Source organism: Fomitopsis serialis (assembly GCF_022376445.1).
Source record: "Fomitopsis serialis strain Sig1Antser10 chromosome Unknown B0H18scaffold_32, whole genome shotgun sequence".
Lineage (NCBI taxonomy): Eukaryota > Fungi > Basidiomycota > Agaricomycetes > Polyporales > Fomitopsidaceae > Fomitopsis > Fomitopsis serialis.
Window position 1 is genome coordinate 48,334 of NW_025954992.1, and position 18,424 is coordinate 66,757.

An 18,424-nucleotide genomic window follows, 5' to 3' on the forward strand; every position below is an offset into this window, starting at 1 on the left:
TCTTTCTGGTGTCTGTCTTTGAATGGGAGTCTGGCGTCATGACTTCTGGCACCTGGTGACACGCGGAAGTTACGGCAACATGGTTGTGGTCGGCTACCCCGGGTTTAGAACGACGAGGTCGAGGCAGGGCGACAGCCAAATGAGGACGGTGCGCATCCTGCGAGGCAAGCTTCCTCCGCTTGCAGACTAGCCCATTCCTGGCAACTGTGACGACAGCATGATGCACCCCACCGCCGCGGACATTGATCTTCCATCACACCTTCGAGCTCTATCTGCGCAACTTCATGACGACGGAAAGTTACCTTCTCAAGGGCGCGCACGACCCTTAGATCTGCGTGACAGTGCGTCGACAACCCTCTTGCGTCTCGCCCATTACACTCCCTGGGTCGTGTGCACGTCTCATGCAACCCTCTGCGGCCTTCCGAACTTCGTCAACGCGCTGCGGGCGGTTTTCCGAGCATGGCGCAATGGCGGGAGCGACGTTCAGACTATGTCCCTTGATACTGTACTTCGAACGACTCCGCTGGTTTCCACAATGCATCACACATGACTGGTCCTTACCTTCCAGTCCCACCCACTTTCCTGTTATTGCACAAACATGCACACTATCGTTGATGGGGACGATGCTAGCTATGGAGCTCATGGCGCGTTTCACCACTTCTGACTGACTGCCGTTTTGCCGGAAAGACTACGTCGACACATTGCATCTGGGGGGGCATCCTAACTGTACCGAGGTGAGAATGTTCCGTGTCAATGTATTCGGGGGTACGCGTGGAGGACGCTATGTCGGGAGCTGTTCTTCCTATTCTTGTCTACTCCGGCAAGATTTCGCATTCGTCGCTGGCTTCTCGGAATGGTCGGCGTTCACCACAGGGCCAGCATTCACTATCTTTACGGCAAAGCAAAGCGACAAGGAGAGCGTCAAGCCAAAGCTGTAGAGGTGAAGACGTACTGCAACCTCTGCATGTTCCGACCGGGTTACAAACTACGCGACAGCTGACGACGGGTGTGTTGGGAACAGCGGGTCTTGCTCACCTGTGAAGGTTCTCCCGCTCTTTCGAAGACTATCGCTTGTCGCCTGTGCATACCTGTGGCAGGCAGCGATTGAGCAGCGGTCTTACGAATGTCCTGCTTCCTTCGCAAGAATCGTACCGGTGCGCTTCACGTTCTCAAATAATGGGCGGCTAAGATTACTGTGTGACCCATGACTGACGTTCATGAAGGGCTTGCATAGAGCCGCCCTCGTCGTTCGGGTCAGATTGATGGGAGCGTGTCCAACAGACATTAGGTTGTTGTTCTCGTAAACGCCACCCTCAACGTTATGCGCAACAGTGCATGCAGCCAATACGCAAGCGAGCACATTGTCCGATTACCTCATACATTCACGGTCGCGTCCGCGAGCAAACTCTCGATGACGCACCTGAAATTGCTATGGTAGGTGTCCAGGACAGTGAAACAGAGTTTTAAGTCCGTCCCCGCTACGGACCATAATCTGTATCGTGCTGAGCGCGCCATGGAACGACGTTCAAGACTGCAAGTCCACGGAGAAAGTCTGGAGGTTTCAAATCGGAGTAGAGCGTTCCTGCATCTGTTGATTGTAAACACATCTAAGATCTGGCCAATGCCCATTGCATGCCTTGCAGATACAGAAGAGGCAAGAGGGGGACGCTGTTTCGGATGTTCTCGGGCGTGGTCTATCGCAAGCAGGCGTGGCCATGGTCGCAGGCGGCAGCCCGAACTCAGAGTCAGAACACGCACGGAACAAGGACGAGAAACACATGTGATCACAAGGGAGGGTCGCTTGCAAACCTTTGCAAACCCGCTAAACTTTCGGGCCCCCGTCCGTGGCCAGCGGTGGCCACGGGCCACTCATAGCCTCGCGAGCTCCTCTTTTTCTATATAACCTTCCGGCAGCCGCCTCTTCCGTTTCTCCATCCCTCCGACAACCTATTCCTTCCCGCGTCTCATATCTGCATACTACAAAAGCCCTACGCGACATTGCTCACTGACAGCCTTGTCCTCATCGAACCGTTCGCCCTCTGCTCCCATTGTGCTTCCGCCCCGACGCGCCACAGCCATGTCGACTCAGACCGCGTTCTCGTCCTTCGATCCCCTCGCCACACACCCGTTCACGAACAACTCCGGCTTGCTCCCCAAGCCCACCGCGCCGTCGCAGTTCCCCACCCCATTCCGGCGCCGCTGAAGGCGAACGCGGCGACGGGTCCGTACCGACCACGCCGAACGCGATCCGCGCGCCTCACCCTCGGAAGGCGCCTTCGGCGACCAAGACGAGCACGAAGTCGACCTCGAGCGGGCCGAAGCCCATCTTCGTGCCGTTCCGCCCAGAGCGTTCGTCGCCGGAGCTGGATGACATCTTGCTGAAGAAGAGGGTCTCGGACGTCTTCGCGAACAAGGATACCTGGAGCATCGACCAGCTGGAGTACGCGCCGGGCAGCTCGCTGAACGCCAGACGGTGATGCCCGTGTTCGCGATACCCATTGTTGTGCTATACCCATCCATGGTGCGTTGCGCGCTAGCTTCTTCGCGCTCCCTTTCGCTGATGCCCATGTCTTTCGGGGCAGATCATGACATGACGACTTGTCGTCGTCGAGAGTTGTGGATTGTACTCTATCCCCATGCTGTGTGCTCATCATGGCCAAACCCGCTGCGTCGATGTTGAAAAGCTGTGGACTGTAATCATATGAACAGGATACGATATATAGGGTAATCGGCGCCATCTCGGAGGGATTCGTGACTTCTCCATTGACTCGCATGTACTTGTGCTTCTTCCCCTGGTCTCATCTAATGCAATAACTTGTCCGCTGCTGCCTATCATATGAGCGCCACTGTTTCATCTCGACTGGCGACCATGTCGGCGAAACAAAAGCAATCGATGCCTCCTCCCCTCCCCCATGACAGCATCTACACGTCCTGCTATTGTGAAGAAAATGTATACTTGCTTGCCAAAGCATTTGCCTCGAAGGCGGAAGAGGATGCCGATTGGCCATGGCAGGTGTCCGTCGTGTTCATATCGAACCACGGCAAGACGGTCCGTTCTCGCTTCTCATGCACGCCGTCTCTCCGCCTCACGTTCCCCCTCCCGATCCGCGACACGACCCATGCGTATTGACACGCCGACCATCGTCTAGGTCGCCCTCTGGAACCAGAAGGCCAGGGAAGGCGTGGTAGTATGGGACTACCACGTTATCCTCGTTCTCCGCTCGCGCGACCACATGCAGAGCAGCGAGCAAGATCCGACGCATCGCGAAGACGGAGAGCGGCGGACGGAACCGGCAGAAGATGGCTGGGTGTACGATTTCGACACCCGTCTTACAGTCCCTAGCAGGTGGACAGGTGCGCCCCCTCGCCGCGCGTCTCCCATGTCGCGCATCAGCAGCTGACCGCTTCGCCGCGTCCGTACTGGTCTCGTCTCTCCGGATGCCAACCGGATGCATGTCAGACTACGTGTCCAACACCTTCCCGTACGTGTTTAACGAGGCGTTCTCGGTGCCTCTGGAGTACCAAAGGCAAGCCTATTTCCGATGTTTCGTCTGGGCGAGCGCTGACTTCAAGTTGGTGTTGTACCTCCGGAATGACATGCACGGATACAGTCTCTTCCGGGTCGTGCCAGCGGCGGCGTACCTCGACTACTTCGCCTCTGATCGCTCGCATATGGTACGATGTGCTGAACAATCGTTGCGTATCACGTCGGACTGACAGCGCCTTGGCGACTCCCTCGCAGCTCAGCGATGGATCCGGTCCTACGCCGCACTACACATCTGCGCCACCATCGTACCCGACTCTTTGCGGCATCCGAGCTCAAGAATCAGGCATTATAAACAACCTGATGGACGCCTATGTATCGATGGTACTACTACACGAGCCGCCACCTCTCGAGCCGGAGATACGACTAGCGCACAAGATTGCAGAACCGAGAAACCCATATGGCGAAGTGATGGGTATGCCTGACTTTCTGCGCTGGTTGGCCGGAGAGACGGGCGGGGATGCGTAGTAGGGGTTTGTGGTCCGAGCGGGTGGATGACCCTTATCATACCAGGGCCAGTTCGATGGGTCAGGCACTCCGATGGACTCGGGTCGTACGGACGTATGGGGAAAAGGTGGGTGGTATGCGTTCCTATTCGTTCCATTGGTTTCCGTTGAATGTACACGTTGCAGGAATTCTCAATTTGAGCTTGTACCTGCTTGTACCCAGCCTGTACTACAGCGTCGATGTCATGATGCTCAGTACTAATACTACCATACATTCAAGTTGCCCCGAATGCCGGGATTGTATTGGGTGTCACGGGCACGTGAGTATGACTTCACGCGTATGCTACTTCCAGGGCCAGCGGTCCGTTTGCTGCAGTTCACGAATCACTGATTACACGATGCTCTCATTCTGCCACTGGCCGGGATGACGCAAGACACGTAGTCGCATGAAATGCCACACTCCCGGGACCGCGAAGTTGCCTGTACAAGTCAGAGGAGAACGCCTTCACTCTTGTGACCAGCACAGATACGTAACAAGGACTAGGAGCACTCAACACTGATACACCTTGTCAAGATCCGTGCGCGTTACTCGCAGCGCTCGCTTTTAGAGATAGTCCAAGTCTGGTATGTGAGGTCATGTTTCGAAGCCTGCACTAGCAGTGCGTGTCCGGCGTCCTTGAACGCTTTAAACGTCTAGCGCTCCAGGAAATCGATCAAAGCTTCCAGAGGGTCGCCGTTTACGACAACCATCTTTCCTTCCTGCTACTATTGGAAACATATCAAACCCACTCGTCACAGGCTGCCTGACCTTCGCCGCACGCTGCCCCTGTTGCTGACGTCGAGATCACGTCTAAGTGTACGCAGTACATGTGACACCAGCTCAACATCGTCAGTAATATCCGCCGATCTGCGCTTCCTATTGAACTGACTCAGTTCACAACGCTTCCAGTCATTTCACAGACCTGGCATATGTCTTCCCAATTTCCTTTTTCTGATGCCAGGAACTCACAGGTTTCATGGGGGCATGCCGATGAGAAATTGCGTGGCCAGACAGAAGGGTGCCTCGTCATGGCGTCGTGTTTGCCGGATGCGCGAGGCAGTGAGTCATGATTTCATTGTGTCTGTTATTGATTGCCTTGTGCAGGACCATGTCAATCCACAACGTTCTCGAAGCAACGCGGTAAGCGCAGCGTCGCGTGCATGCAGACCGGACGGGTCAGCTGGAAGCGAGGTTAGCCGCGGACAGTTTATTGGCTACAACAGGATCGAGCTTACCCATCTCAAGGCACACGATACTTCCGTAATAACGGGTCCTTCATCAATTTCTCCATCGCATCCGCCGCAAGATGCAAGGAGACGTCCACACCATCATCATACCAACGCTTCCGCCGTCCTCCTTCCTCGTCATCTCCAGCACCGGCGTATTCGTGGTCGACAGGAACTGCCTCCATGACTTGGAGGCATCCATCGCAGCTCGGCATTACAGCTTCCACATATCGCGCGCGTGTGCCCGTGCCGAAGTCTGCATCGTACAGGCCGAGGCGCACCCAAGACGTGACGATGAAGTTGCGCCGGCCGAGGAAAGCGTGCCATATGCGCGCGAGCGCGAGGTCATGGGCCATGTCGTGCAAGAGCGCCGCCACCGTTTCGGTGTCGAACAAGTTGACCACGGAGCGGATGCCCGCCGCAACCTCGCTTGGCGACTCAGACGAGGCCTCCCGTCCGGCATCGACAGACGCCCCAGGATAATCGGTGACCCTAAGAAACTGTCCGGTAGCACGGGGGACACTCTGTCGCGCAGCCCCAGTGTGACGTTCATATGCACAGGTTGGTCGTCTTCGGCGAGACCGCGAGCCCTGTTGGCCAGCGCCCACACATGAGCTAGGAGAGCATCGTGGCGGCTGACGGTGTGGCCCTGCGTAGAGGCCGCTGGCTGAGCAGCCTTCCACATACGCTGCATCTCGCCCGGGGTGAAGTGTATAATGTAGTGGGATACAGGTGCCTGCACGTTCCATTCGGACCATGGTATCGGAGCGGCCGCGGGGACTTCTGCTGCCGCCTTCAGGGGCGCTGGGACGGAAGGTGTCGAATCGTCTGTGGTCGCCCACCAGTCGTACCGATGCATGGGCAGGGCGCGGGACTTCTTGAGCAGTTCCTGGTCGACTTGGGGAGCGTCTATGTCTCCAGCAGCCGCATATCCAGGCGCTGTGGATCGAATATGGGCTGCAGCACTGGCAGAGCCAACCCGAGGACCATAGCGCGGTTTGTCGCGGCCCAGTCATGCGAGAAGCGTGCCACCGTCTGTGCATCCGCTAGGGATGGGCGAACTTGATGGCGACTGCGACACCTCCGCATGCGAACGTGGTGATTTGGATCATGAGCCCGGGAAGGCCTGCGTGTTCTTCCAGATGTGAGCGGTAGAGGTGTCGATGGAGGAGTGCGTCGGATGCCAGTTGAGTCGCATCCCAATACCCGTCCCGTCGCCTTTCTGACGCAGATGGGACCAATGCCCTTAATGGTACGGGTGATTTTGCCACTATGAATCGAACCCAGGGTCCTCAGGTGTACCGTACGTGAGGACCAAGCGTCCCGCACGCTGGGTATGGTTGCCATTGTGAACGTGAGTTGCCCAGTGCAATTGGCCGACCAACTGTGGGTAACAGCTGAGCGTGGTCTCCAACGACAGCCGGAGCTGGTCTGGAGACAGTGCCTTCGTTGCTCGCTCGCCTTCCGGTGCGTCGAAGTACCAGACGGCAGCTGCAGTGGTGAAGCGAACGACAGAACAATCCGCGACGGATAGCGGTACGCTGGTGCGCTTGGCGGTGCGCTGCTGGGGAAATATACGGCTCTGCGAGACTCGGATTATGGATCCTCTGAAGGAATCGGCGCCGGTACCATTCGGCATTGTGCGCTAAAGACGTGCAGACGAGGATCAGTGGGGAGCGGGTCACTGGAGGTTTGCGATCTCGAGCATTGAGATCGACGTATTTAGCATGATTTTCTCGGGACCGTACACACTACGCGTCGAGCGCGAACGCGTGAAGCAGTGGTAGCACGAGTCACTTTCGAGTCTAGCTGGTCATGATCAATGTCTACCGAGGCCCGGGACTCGCAGTTGAGTACATACATATACGTGACTGACTCGGATTTCGATTGACTCCGATTGAGCGCTTGAGCCTTTGTGGCGTGTGTCACGCAAGCGTCACAATAGTTGATATACTTGTTGCACATACCTACTGAAGTACCTAAGTGTAGTACGACGTGCGTATCGTCGTGCAAAAACTTCGTCCAGTGCTCGATATTCCATGGTCGCTACTCTCCTTCGCGTCATATTGGAAGTTCTACTAGTACATACGCGGCCACAGATCGCACGGTCGTGGGCGATGACCGTGACGACTGTGACACGTGACACGACCTCGCGAACGCGTCCTTGAGCTTGAGGCTCCTCATCTTGCTCCCATTGCTCGCCACTCGATCTACGTGCTGCTCCCCGTATCCTACTGGCAACCTTTTCTCGCCGCTGTCGAGATACGTCTGCACCAAAAGCGATGAATGGACATGTGGGGAGCAGCAACGGTCTGGTGAATGGATCAGATGCAGCAGAGCAGGGAGCCTACGGGGACGAGTCTGTTCCCTCGACAAGTACCGGAGGAGCGTCGAGCGTGAATGGGTATGCTCAGTAAGTGATTCCCTGGGTTTGGCACTGGATCCTTTCGACAACATTGGCATCGTCTCGAGACGCACGTACGGACGCGGCCTGTCTCCTGTACGACTGGCAGGCAGTCGCCATATGCACGCGGTGTTGCCCGATCAATCGCCCCGTCATACTACCAGTCTACACCTTTGAAGCCCGCTCACGCGATATACCCTTCTGTTGCAGTCCATCACCATTCCAGCTTCACAATGACGAGATATTGAACCACCTGTATAATGCATTTCAGACAGGCGTGCGTACTTATGTTAACAGTTCAGCCTTTGTTGTACTGACCGCGCGTTCTTGCGCAGAACTACGCCGATACATTCCTGGTAAGCTAGATTGCATGGACCGGACACCTCTTCACCTCTGATACCCATTTGTCTGGATAGCACGTCCATCAGCATGCCTATCGACTGCATGCTCTCATCATCTCTCGTTCGCCATTCCTGGCTCATTTGATGTCCACGACGCCACAGCCTACTGGACAGTGTAATATCTATCTGAACCTCGAGCAGGAGCCGGAGGTGACAACAGAGGTGACAACACATCATGACTTTCTTGCTTTGTGGCTGACTCTTCTTCGTGATCGATAGGGTCTAAGCATTGGTATGTGTGACACGGTGCCCTCGAGTGGAGTTCGCACACTCATGGCCAATTTTTGCAGCACTGGGTTACCTCTATTCGTCTGTAACAGTACGGGCTATCAATTCTCAAAATGCTAAAGCTGTGCTTGCCGCCGGCTGCCTTCTCGGTGGCATGGACGAGCTCTGCAACTACGCGTATGAAATTTGCAGACAATCCATCGCCGTCGAAAACATCTCCACCTGGCTTCAGTTCGTGGAAGCCGTCCCTGCGCCATCGAATGGTACATCAACGCCTATTGACCAGATGCCCCCTCCCCGGGCTGCGATCTTCGGCCCCTTTGCTCAGAGGCTGAGGGAGGACGTGTTCGACTTCCTTGTTGTCACGCTTCCTCAGACTTTGAATGTGGGCGGCCTATCGACGCCCATTTCGCCGCATCCAGATGGACAGCCATCTGACGCTGGGCGTGACACCTTGTTGCAAATCTTCGCCCTTATTCCATTTGACATGTTCAAGGCCGCGGTGGAATCGCCAACCTTCCAAATAGGTATGTATATACGTTTGTGGCCGCCAGTGTCCCGGAGCTGAGCCGTATTAGGTTCGGATCAAGCGCGATTCAAATTTGCGAAGGACGCGATCGAATTGCGGAAGCGGGGAATCGCTCGTGGGCAGGGAGCCGAGGAGACGGTTGTGCTCGCGTTCGGCGGGCACCATGGTGGGAGCGCGGTCCATGTCACGCGCAAGTTGCGGAAGCGGCCTTTGTGGAAGGTCAATGCTTGATCTATAGTGTGTCTCGTAGTGTTGTCGCTTGTCATCTTGCATTGTCGTCGTTGTGCGGACAGGGACGTTCATCGTGTCTGTCGAAAATCTGTATCGTATCAAATCATTCCACACATGCGTAATCCTGAACCGGTGCATCCGTTGGATAGAAAGAATCATCATGTGGAAACGGTGGACCATGATGTGAGTGCGTCACGCACATGTGGTGTCAGTGACCACGACATTCTACGAGAGCTCTGCGTGGGCTAGGTATGTTTTGCTGGTCTTCCTCGAGCGCTCCGTTTGTACGCCCATTGTCTGTACTTTGGCCTAGGCTTCGCTAGATCTGTTTCTTGCTCAGGACGCAGATCGTGATTCTGTAACCGCTCCGCCTGCGCTGTATTGCGGGCGGAGATCGCGTTCAAGAATCCCTTCCATGAGTGGCGTCATGCGATGATCCTAGTACGACGTCGGCCTCTTTGCATCTAGTAGCTCCGAACTGAGAATACAACTTGCCAGGGACTTTCACTACTGAGTGGTTACTCCATGTTGGATTTGATTCAGTATGATTGACTTCTGGCTTCCCGCGAATTTCACCGGTGGTCATTGATGCGTCAACAACGCATGTCATCTTGACGTACAGGACTACTCCGACGCAGGTCAGAGTCGGGCCGTTAGACCCTCGCAAGACATGCATAGTTCATGACCGGGGAGCGAGGCTCAGGTACCCGCTGCGCCGCGGCCCCGGGAACGTAATAGAACCTGAGAAACGAAGCTGGCTCACGAAACGTGCCAATTGTGTACACCTTGCGTCTCTCTCTTCACGACAGGCTCTAGCCTCCACCTGCGATGCATCGGCCCCGCCGGGCTTACAAAATGGCTGTATGGTCGTGGGTTACCCATATTTGCTATTACGGCGACCGTACATGAGTTGTTCCGCCGCCCACGGATGTCGGAGCGCTCACTGTATCAATAGGTGCGACACCACGCAGAACCGTTCGACATGATCGAGAGGAGCTACGAGGGTGAGTTAGTTTTATGGATCTCCGTAGAAGCGTTCTGCGCTGTCTGCGCACCATACATTTGGCTGGAGAGAGGGGATAAAAAGCGGCTCCGACCGGACCCACTGTTTCGAAGCAGTTGCTTCTCAAAAAGAGGGCCAGCACTGTACGATAGAGTAAGGTATTTTGGCCTGCACAAGGTTCATGAGCATACGTCTACAATGGGCAATGTGAAAGAGATGGATGCGATACGGGGCCATCGTATCAGTCGAGGCCTGTAGCGGAGGGCAGACTCCTATCGACAGCCAGTAGTTCATAGCTGTCGTCCGGTAGCAACTTCACGTGCGGCACGCCAGGGTGCGTGCCCATCTTGCAATTGGCCACCGTCATTCTGGGTCTAGCAAACTGGGATGCACAAGATAAATACACTGACGGATCGCGAAACCGTGACTCAGATATACGCACCATCTGCCAAAGATTCCGCGATTTGACAGCTACTGTCTAGGATCTACACGTGTATCTTGAACGGAGATCGTGATAATCGGATGGAATATGTTGAAGCGCCTTCGGAGCAGCGTCACCGTCGTCGATTCGTCATTCGATACCGGCACCGCGCTGACCTCAAACCCGGAATACGATGCACCTGTGCTTGCCTCAAGTCCTAACACGCATCAATGCAGTGAGCAGTGCTGGGCATCTCAGAGGACACAAACCACCTTTGAACCGTATCCACCGCTTCGATCATCGTGGTCAGTAGTAAATACAGCGGTGAGAACGAGGAACTCGTCGACGGTTACTAGCAGGTCGCACGACCACATCACATCAAGGTACCTCACCTGAGAGCCGTGTTCGTCTCTCTATCGCCCGGGGTAAGGGAAGCGGATAGCCTGCTTTCATCTCGGATTCGCATGAGATATTGACAGCGAAAGTTGAGACAATAAGCCTTGTGAAGCACGCGACATGCCGTAAATGCCTTATAAGAGCTCGGCCGGATATGTTTTGACTGCGGTTTGTGGATGCCACCGAGAAGCAGGATGCCTATCGCCCTTCGCCCTTCGAAGAAGTTGATGCTCCGAGTCCGCCGTTCGGAGGTCAACATAGTTCATGCAATACAGTGTGAGTCACCAAGTCGTTGACCGACAGCTAATACAACTCACTCTTCAAGATGAGCCTGCTGCCGGTGTGAGGAGCATGATGGTAAGATGACACAGCCGTGTGTATACTCGGCATTATCTTGCCCTTCCAGCTGTGTGACGGCCATAAGACTTCCTCCTTACTGTCTTGAAGTTAGGGCCAACTGGCTCTGGAACTCGCGGTTGTCCTATGCTTAAGCTTGCTTCAATGCTTCTGCCGAAGCACCGTCCAGCCTCTCCCCGTCTGTCCACTCGCGAGGTGTGCGATGTCGCCCCTGCCGGAACAAGTTGATGGCATGTGGCCAAAGCCGAGTGCTCCAGCCACGAAGGTCAGGTCGAGACTGTGAGTCTCCTACGTACGGCGCCGGGTTGGGACGCCCTCCCTCCGACACTGCGGCTTCGCTGGGTTGAAGTGGCACGCGGGTTTCAATAGCTGACACGAGTTTGCAAGAGATGTGACCTCCTGATTCGCGCTCGTGATGATTCATGAACCAACTATACGAAGTGGATACAGGCGCTTCGCGGGAGGAGATATGAGTGAGCTAGGAACTCACCCTTCATGGCCGCTGAGAACCGCCAATGGATAGAAGTTCATGCAAGCAATACAAATGATGCGACCGTGAGTTGCCTATTTGGAGGTACTGCCTTCAGCACTGTGACCCGTTGTCGTGACTAGATAGGCTGATGTCTCCGACTGGCCTTCACTATGGTCACATATGTTTATCCGACTTTGCGAGAATGATCGATAGGACTCGCCTTCTCGTATTGAATTGCTGAGCCCATTAAGTTCCGAAAGTGGACGTCGTACGCTGTGGCTTGAGTATATCAGACGCAGACGTGGTGAGAACAAGTTCATCGACTCACCTCGAGACTTCGTACCATGGCTACACCAGCGGAGCCCCATCACCTTTTCTGGACTGCAAACGGCGACCCGCGCAACTGCATTGTGATCGGGTATACCTATGCGTCCCTCAGCAATAGCGGTCGTGACAAACCGATATACTATGAGTTCAAGACCATTCGCAATGGGACAGAGACCGCAACCACGGTAAGCATCGATTCAGAAGAAGAATATTGATGTACCACAAACCGATGCCTTGTAACCCCATCGTCGGCATAAGGTGTCCACAGGGAGGGCGCTGTTGTCGCACAACTGGATTGGTCTATGCACGACCAACTCGGATCAGTGACCATACAGCAAAGACAACAATTCATGTCATACATGGCTATGAAGGGCAAGACCGCATCGTATGTCAGGTCTGCGCATCGATTTTAACCTGATGAGGACATGTATTTTAGCATTCGCATGTTCAAGTTCAATAATCAGATCTATGAATGGCGCAACAAGAGCCGTAGATGCATATGATGTGCGCAAAACATTTTTCATGTTGTCACCACCTTTCTCACCGCTCATAGTTATACGGAACGACGCAGGGCTCGCGACGTTCCGACGCGAGACGAGGGACACACCAGTTGGCGTGGCCCACGCAGTCATGAAATACGCTTTCGACGATGATCTGCTATTGCTGGAAGCTTTGGTATCGTTGTGTATCAATAGGTGGCTTGCCTCGAGAGAAACGCAGGGCCACTGATGGATGCAGATTACCTGGTAGCCTCAGGAAAGTTTCGTTCGACAGGCATGGAACGTGGCCGTACATCATTTCCATTTTAATTGATATGCGTCTGTATGCGAACGGAAGGGGGGCTGCCTCGAAGAAACTGACCAACATAGGGCAAGCAACATAAACCAATAATTATAATAGGGAAGTGTCCGACGTACACCGATAGCATCACTCAGCTGACTCCATAGTGCCCAATAGCTGTTGAAGTCTTCTTTCTTCAAGGGTCCAGCGTAACTCGCTTTCTGACCCTAGCGACGAGGACGCAGAGTGTGCAAGGCGTGCCTGAGATGACTCGGGAGCAATATTGAAGGATCCAGCATCGACGCCACGTGAAAGGTTGTCGATGAGCTGTCCGATTTGTGCCGAAGAGCTGAAGAAGACCTGCTGCGAGATCAGCATTTAGTTGACATGGCACTGTAGAGAACATACCTTGGTTTCCGGACGAACAGCAGGCTTCGGATAGGGCCGCTTGCGAGTGGACGTGGTGAAGTTGCTGCCCTTAGAACCTTTCTTCTCGTGACCTTTGAAGAACAGTCTCAAACCTTCGCCTGTGGAATCCCTCCGAGAGTACTCCGACACAAAGCTGCTGCGATCGCCGTAGAAAGACTCCCCATCATCATCCCGCAGTCCATTGACGATGTTCCTAACATACTCTTAGCGTCGATATTAGTCATCAATCTAGGAACTCACCAGATCATTTCCCCATTGGCCAACTCGATGAGTTCTAGAGCAGGACCGGATTCGGAATTTGCATCCGCCTGCTGTGCCCAGGAGCGCCATGGCGTCTGCATTGCTCGCGCCGCTAGGCTTGCCTTCTCCGGTGTACATCTCATAGCTGTGAAAGGACACGATTAGCTTCTGGGTAGCCGTTGCTCCCTTCGAGGACGTACAGAGAATCGTAAGCAGAGTTTGACGACTCTAGCTGCCCAGGAATAACTAGCTGCTCGCTTTGCGACCCAATGGAAAGGGGTAATTGAGGCACCGGGGGAGAACCATCAGTCGAAAAACGACGACCAGTATGTTTGTGCGGAGGCGGTGTGGGCACGCGCTCGTGTATGGAACGATTGGAATAAGTCGAGGTTGCCCCCGCAGAACGCCGCTTGCGTGCAGCAGACTGTTTGCGCATGAGCGCATTGAGATCCAAGGCGGAGGATCGGGGGTCGGAGGGGAATATGATGGTCCGTCGTACAATGGGGTTGACCGTTGCATCTGACTCTTCACGAGGAGGGCGAAGGGTGATTTCAGGAACTTCCTCCATTGAAGGTCGAAAGCCGTCTTGCGAAGGTCTGTTGGAATAGCCGTCCACGCTGGATCTACCCATAGGTAATGGCGGAGAAGGGGATCGATCGGCGACATCTTCACGCACACCAGGGAGACGACTCTTCCTGTTCTCGGTCAGAGACGTGGCCCGCGTCAACTTGGATGAAGTCGATGGAGAACGAGCAAGTAGACTCTGAAGCTCTGTTTGGTCTAGGCCGAGATCAGAAGCAGCGGCAAATAACTGCTTGAGAGCCGCATCATCAGATTGCGGGTAAGGTTCGTCAGGTACGTGCGGCATGTCAAGCACCTGAGGTGGCTTTCGCGACTGCGTCGCCGTCGCTGGAGATACGCGCGCAGTAGTTGAGGTGGGTTGCTCGAAGTACGTCTGCAAGGCGGGAGCAGATCGTGGAGGTTGACCTGCACCCAGAGAGTTGAACGAAGGTGATGATGGAGAAAATGCAGTCGACGAAGGCGATGACTTCTCGCGGTGCGACACTGAGTAGGACTCTGAGGCCCTAGGCTTGCGGAACCGGGAGATGAAACTCCTGAGTCCAGGCGAGGCTGAAGCAGGTGGACTAGGATCAGGAGATGATGTTTTGCCATGGTCACGGTCTTCGGGTCGCAGGACAGTTTGTCCAGACTGCACGCCAGACGTGGGGGAGAAATGAGGGAGATGGCCCGGGAGCGGAGCGGATGCAGGGGGACGCTGCTCCAGTACAGATGGGGGTATATCTTTGGCACGCAGAGTACCTGTCAGCTTCCTGAACCGTGAAACCTTGTGGGAGGCGGGGAGAGGGATGGTGTTCAGACTATTCGATGACGAAACCAGCTTCGGGGAGGATATCTGCCTAGGGTTGATGCGCTTGCGACTGGGTGCGCTGGTGGAGTCGCCCATCTTTGGGATCGACGGGGACTTCCTGAGCGCTGCGGTAGCAGCTTCTGCTCTCTGCTGAACCTCCATGGCTAAACGCGCGGCGTCAACATGGGAGACGTTCGTCTGCGACATGCTGAAGTTAGGAGACACAGGCGACTTCATTGTCGACGTCGCCTGAGTCAGAGTCATCACAGAAGGTGGTGACGAGACTGGATCCGGTGCTTCGGGTGTCTGAACACGAGACCGCCTGCCTTCGAAGGTTGGTGACAGTAAGGCCTGAGCACTCGGAGTTGGTGGCCTCTCGTTGGTCTCTTGACCGAACAACGCGTCCGCCAACGCTTTATGACGGCGTACAGGGCTAGAGGATACAGGCTCAGGCTGGACATGCGGTTCCGGCGAGGATAGGCCTGGGGTGAGTTCACAAGCGGCGACTCAATACTGTCGACGACGGACTCCAACAACGCGTTGACCTTTGCATTGTGGTCTGATCCCTGGAACCCACAGCATTGACGACGGGCTGGACATGAGGCGCCGGGCTTGCAACCTGCAAGAACAGTGAGTGGACGCCGGCGAAGAACCCGAGTGACTACGTACCCGGTTGTCAGCGAGCGAATAGTTCGACTGTGACGTAGACGGTCTCCGCCTCCTGAGAGAGTTCGCGCGCGCGCGGCCGTCAGGAGTGTTGACTTTCTGAATGGCGGCCTTCACCAGCTGTCTTGTATGGCAACGAAGTCGCCTTTCGTCAGCCCCGTAGTCTTCCGCACCGTCTCCTCATGTCCAAGCTCTCGTACGGCGAGGTACCCGGTGTCGAGGAAGCCGACTTGTCCATTGCAGGCACATCGTGCCACTCAGTGTGATCTGGATCAAGACTGCTGAAAAGGCCGTACAGCCGATCCTTCCTGTGATCTTCGTCCCATGAGTGATAGCTAGACCCGGCGGACTCTATTGATGACCTCGAAGAGTTGGCGATGGGAGAAAGGAGAAGGCCTGTTGACGATCCCAGAGAGAACGACGAGTGATGGTTCTGTTTCGACGACCGTCTGCTCACATTTGAAGTGTCTCCACTCGAGCTGCCGTTGATGGCCTCAGGGAACGTGGCCACTGTCGGCGACTTCTGTCGACTGTGCGTAGGCGTCGGGGAGCGAAGCGGGCGGTTGTTGATCTGAAGGGGCGACCCAAGCTCCATTCCCGACATCGCCGACGGTGGTCGATACTCAGACTCCATCGCCATGGACAGACCGTAGGTACGATCCATCAGAGGGGATTCCGGTAACGCAGGTGAACGCATGGACCGCGACGTCGACTTCGCCCTCTCCAACCCTTCCGGCAAATCGCTCACGCTCACGGTGCTGCCATTCTTGCTATACATCGATCCGTCCATGGATTTCCCAGCCGCATGTGAGGTTGCCGCGTTGCGCTCGTGTTCCACGTCACATTCGACGGCGTGGTTGAACGTGACGAGTTGTTAGCCAAGGCTTGGTATGCAGGCCCAGAGAGGGGTGACATAGGTCGGCGGCGAGTTTGCGCAGATGATTCGAAGACATCAGTGACGGGGGAGCTAGTCCCACTACGCTGCCGATCTTCTGGGGTGAACTGGCCATTGACGATTCGATTGAAGAAGAGTGGCGGCGTCGACGCCAGCACGGGGGTAGAAATTGGCGCAGGAGACTGTCGGGACGACGACGCCGCGGAATTGCTCCTGTACAAGGACGTCGATAAGGTTTGCGGGACGCGAGGGGATGGCGAAGCCCCGCTAGGTAAACGGGGGGACGTGGCACGCGGTGTGTTCGACGGTGTTTGGTCGTCAGAATCGAATGTCGACTCACGAGGCGTCATGGGTCTTGGCATGCCTGGAATGTACCCGGGCAGGCGCGGTGCAGGAGAGCTGGTGGGCGAGCGCATCTCTACAGTCGAAATCTGACTCTGCGTGAGTACGACTCGGTCGTCAGAGGACACTGCAGTGCCGAACTCCCCAGGTGACACAAGGGGCGAGCGGTGTTCAGTCTGCAGTGAACGCGTAAGCCGTTTTGGAAGTCACCATGTGAGCCTTTTCATTTACGACGTACCGGTGTCCCCGCAGATCCATTCGAAGCAGTCCCATGGACGTGAGGAAGCGTAGTTCTCTCCATGACAATCTCGTCGTCACCTTCCTCCTCCATCTCCCTGATGACCTCGTCAAGCGCCAGCGATGCATGGCGCAAGACGTCGGGATGTAACGCCTTAGATAACCGCGTGGTGAAGTCCTTCCTGTCTGCAGCGGATTCCGAGTCGGAGTCCTGTGGCGCCAGCCGCCCTGCCCGCTGTCTCTCGAAGGCCTTGTCGTTATTCGGGCTGGAAGGCACGGAATTCGAAGGGTGTACGTGCTGCCATCGGGCGTACTGGGCCTGAGACTGTCCGAATACATGGAGCTTTGCCCTGCCCCGCTACTCGCGACTGTGCTCATGCTCATCATAGAGTCCGAGGGTGCGACGGACGGCACATTCCTGCTTCCGCCAGCGCGTCTCCCAGGATTTGTGGAACGAATATAGGTCTGGTCCCGGAGCTTGCCAGATCCGAACAAGTTGTTACTCATCCGCCTGCTGGCATTGGACCCTTTTGTCGACGATAGAGAGGACATGGACGTTATGCTATGCAGCGCTGTAGGAGTGGTGCTGGAGGACTGCAACGAGTCTCTAGTGAGCGAAGACGACGTTATGCGGGAACCTAGGTCCTGGCTCTCAGTCGTAGACGCTGACTGTTCACTACTCGCCTCCTCCCTGCTAACAACAGGCTTGGTCCGCGCAGCCCTGGCATGTAACCGTCCTAATGCTTCGAGGATCATATCCTCCTCCTCCTCAGTGACTTGATTCCGTGAACCCCGAGCGCGTTGTTCGGCAAATTTGGACTTCAAGTCGTCCAGAGCAATGGGGGTGCCAGACGATGCGCGAAGAAGGCTGAAGCGACGTGTGAGACTGTACCATTCCAGCATAGATAGTGACATCAAGAAATCCGCACGAAGGGTGAGATGGGCTGAGACAGTAAGAAAGGTATGGACAGTACGCACTCAGGTAGTATCAGTGATGTCCGAAAGTCATCCGCAGGCGGCAAGGCAGGCAGCGCCTCCGGAGTCTTTGCCTGCTGTACCTGGATGGATGGTTGCTCTGGCACCACTGGAGCGCGTTTGGTGTCAGACTTCTTGCTGTGGTCGCGGTGGGCAGAAGAAGGTAGTGACAAGGTTTAGTGCGTGAAGGATCCAGCGTGTTTAGCCAATAGCGTGTAAACCGGTCGAAACAGCGTGCTTACCGTAGACGATACATAGCTAATTGTTCTCGGCGCCACTGAAGATACACTCCTTGGGTTCGACTGCCTCGTTGTGAACACGTTCAGATGAGGTCCGGGGGTACACAGGCGTAAGCGGCGATCAGGTGTCCACGAGCGCGATGGAGATATCGGGTATGTCAAGGTGGCACGGTGTGTGCAGTGGTAGTAGATGCAATAATCAAATCAGACCTCCGAGCAGAGTAATC

At 55.4% G+C, this 18,424-nt stretch overlaps 6 protein-coding genes across 6 annotated transcripts; 4 read left to right on the forward strand and 2 right to left on the reverse strand.

The window, feature by feature from the left end:
* Positions 1–2,077: 2,077 nt before the first annotated feature.
* On the forward strand, positions 2,078–2,836 carry B0H18DRAFT_1094744 (uncharacterized protein; the record flags this gene model as incomplete). The annotated part of the gene is made up of 3 exons (XM_048032390.1): positions 2,078–2,175; positions 2,294–2,521; positions 2,583–2,836. 2 exons carry the CDS (start codon positions 2,078–2,080, stop codon positions 2,475–2,477), a joined length of 282 nt encoding a protein of 93 aa, XP_047893463.1. The 3' UTR covers positions 2,478–2,521; positions 2,583–2,836.
* Positions 2,837–2,869: 33 nt separating this feature from the next.
* B0H18DRAFT_954790 (N-terminal glutamine amidase-domain-containing protein) lies at positions 2,870–4,012 on the forward strand (the record flags this gene model as incomplete). Its single annotated transcript, XM_048042292.1, has 4 exons — positions 2,870–3,049; positions 3,150–3,354; positions 3,461–3,675; positions 3,743–4,012. The coding sequence occupies 4 exons, from the start codon at positions 2,870–2,872 to the stop codon at positions 4,010–4,012; spliced, it is 870 nt and encodes a 289-aa protein (XP_047893464.1).
* An 822-nt stretch (positions 4,013–4,834) lies between these two features.
* On the reverse strand, positions 4,835–7,157 carry B0H18DRAFT_1006584 (transferase family-domain-containing protein). Its single transcript, XM_048028666.1, has 6 exons — positions 6,559–7,157; positions 6,338–6,526; positions 6,223–6,302; positions 5,724–6,145; positions 5,266–5,685; positions 4,835–5,210 (listed from the first exon to the last, which is right to left on the reverse strand). The coding sequence occupies exons 1-5, from the start codon at positions 6,893–6,895 to the stop codon at positions 5,271–5,273; spliced, it is 1,443 nt and encodes a 480-aa protein (XP_047893465.1). The 5' UTR covers positions 6,896–7,157; the 3' UTR covers positions 4,835–5,210; positions 5,266–5,270.
* A 290-nt stretch (positions 7,158–7,447) lies between these two features.
* B0H18DRAFT_1211137 (uncharacterized protein) lies at positions 7,448–9,200 on the forward strand. Its single transcript, XM_048036406.1, has 7 exons — positions 7,448–7,669; positions 7,871–7,937; positions 7,996–8,016; positions 8,077–8,223; positions 8,281–8,293; positions 8,352–8,816; positions 8,868–9,200. Exons 1-7 carry the CDS (start codon positions 7,539–7,541, stop codon positions 9,047–9,049), a joined length of 1,026 nt encoding a protein of 341 aa, XP_047893466.1. The 5' UTR covers positions 7,448–7,538; the 3' UTR covers positions 9,050–9,200.
* A 2,842-nt stretch (positions 9,201–12,042) lies between these two features.
* Positions 12,043–12,438, forward strand: B0H18DRAFT_876562 (uncharacterized protein; the record flags this gene model as incomplete). The annotated part of the gene is made up of 2 exons (XM_048040494.1): positions 12,043–12,210; positions 12,298–12,438. The coding sequence occupies 2 exons, from the start codon at positions 12,043–12,045 to the stop codon at positions 12,436–12,438; spliced, it is 309 nt and encodes a 102-aa protein (XP_047893467.1).
* Positions 12,439–12,952: 514 nt separating this feature from the next.
* On the reverse strand, positions 12,953–17,898 carry B0H18DRAFT_1119021 (uncharacterized protein; the record flags this gene model as incomplete). The annotated part of the gene is made up of 10 exons (XM_048033891.1): positions 12,953–13,165; positions 13,214–13,427; positions 13,475–13,612; positions 13,675–15,296; positions 15,421–15,462; positions 15,513–15,633; positions 15,683–16,279; positions 16,348–16,922; positions 16,985–17,249; positions 17,321–17,898. 10 exons carry the CDS (start codon positions 17,896–17,898, stop codon positions 12,953–12,955), a joined length of 4,365 nt encoding a protein of 1,454 aa, XP_047893468.1.
* Between the last annotated feature and the right edge of the window lie 526 nt (positions 17,899–18,424).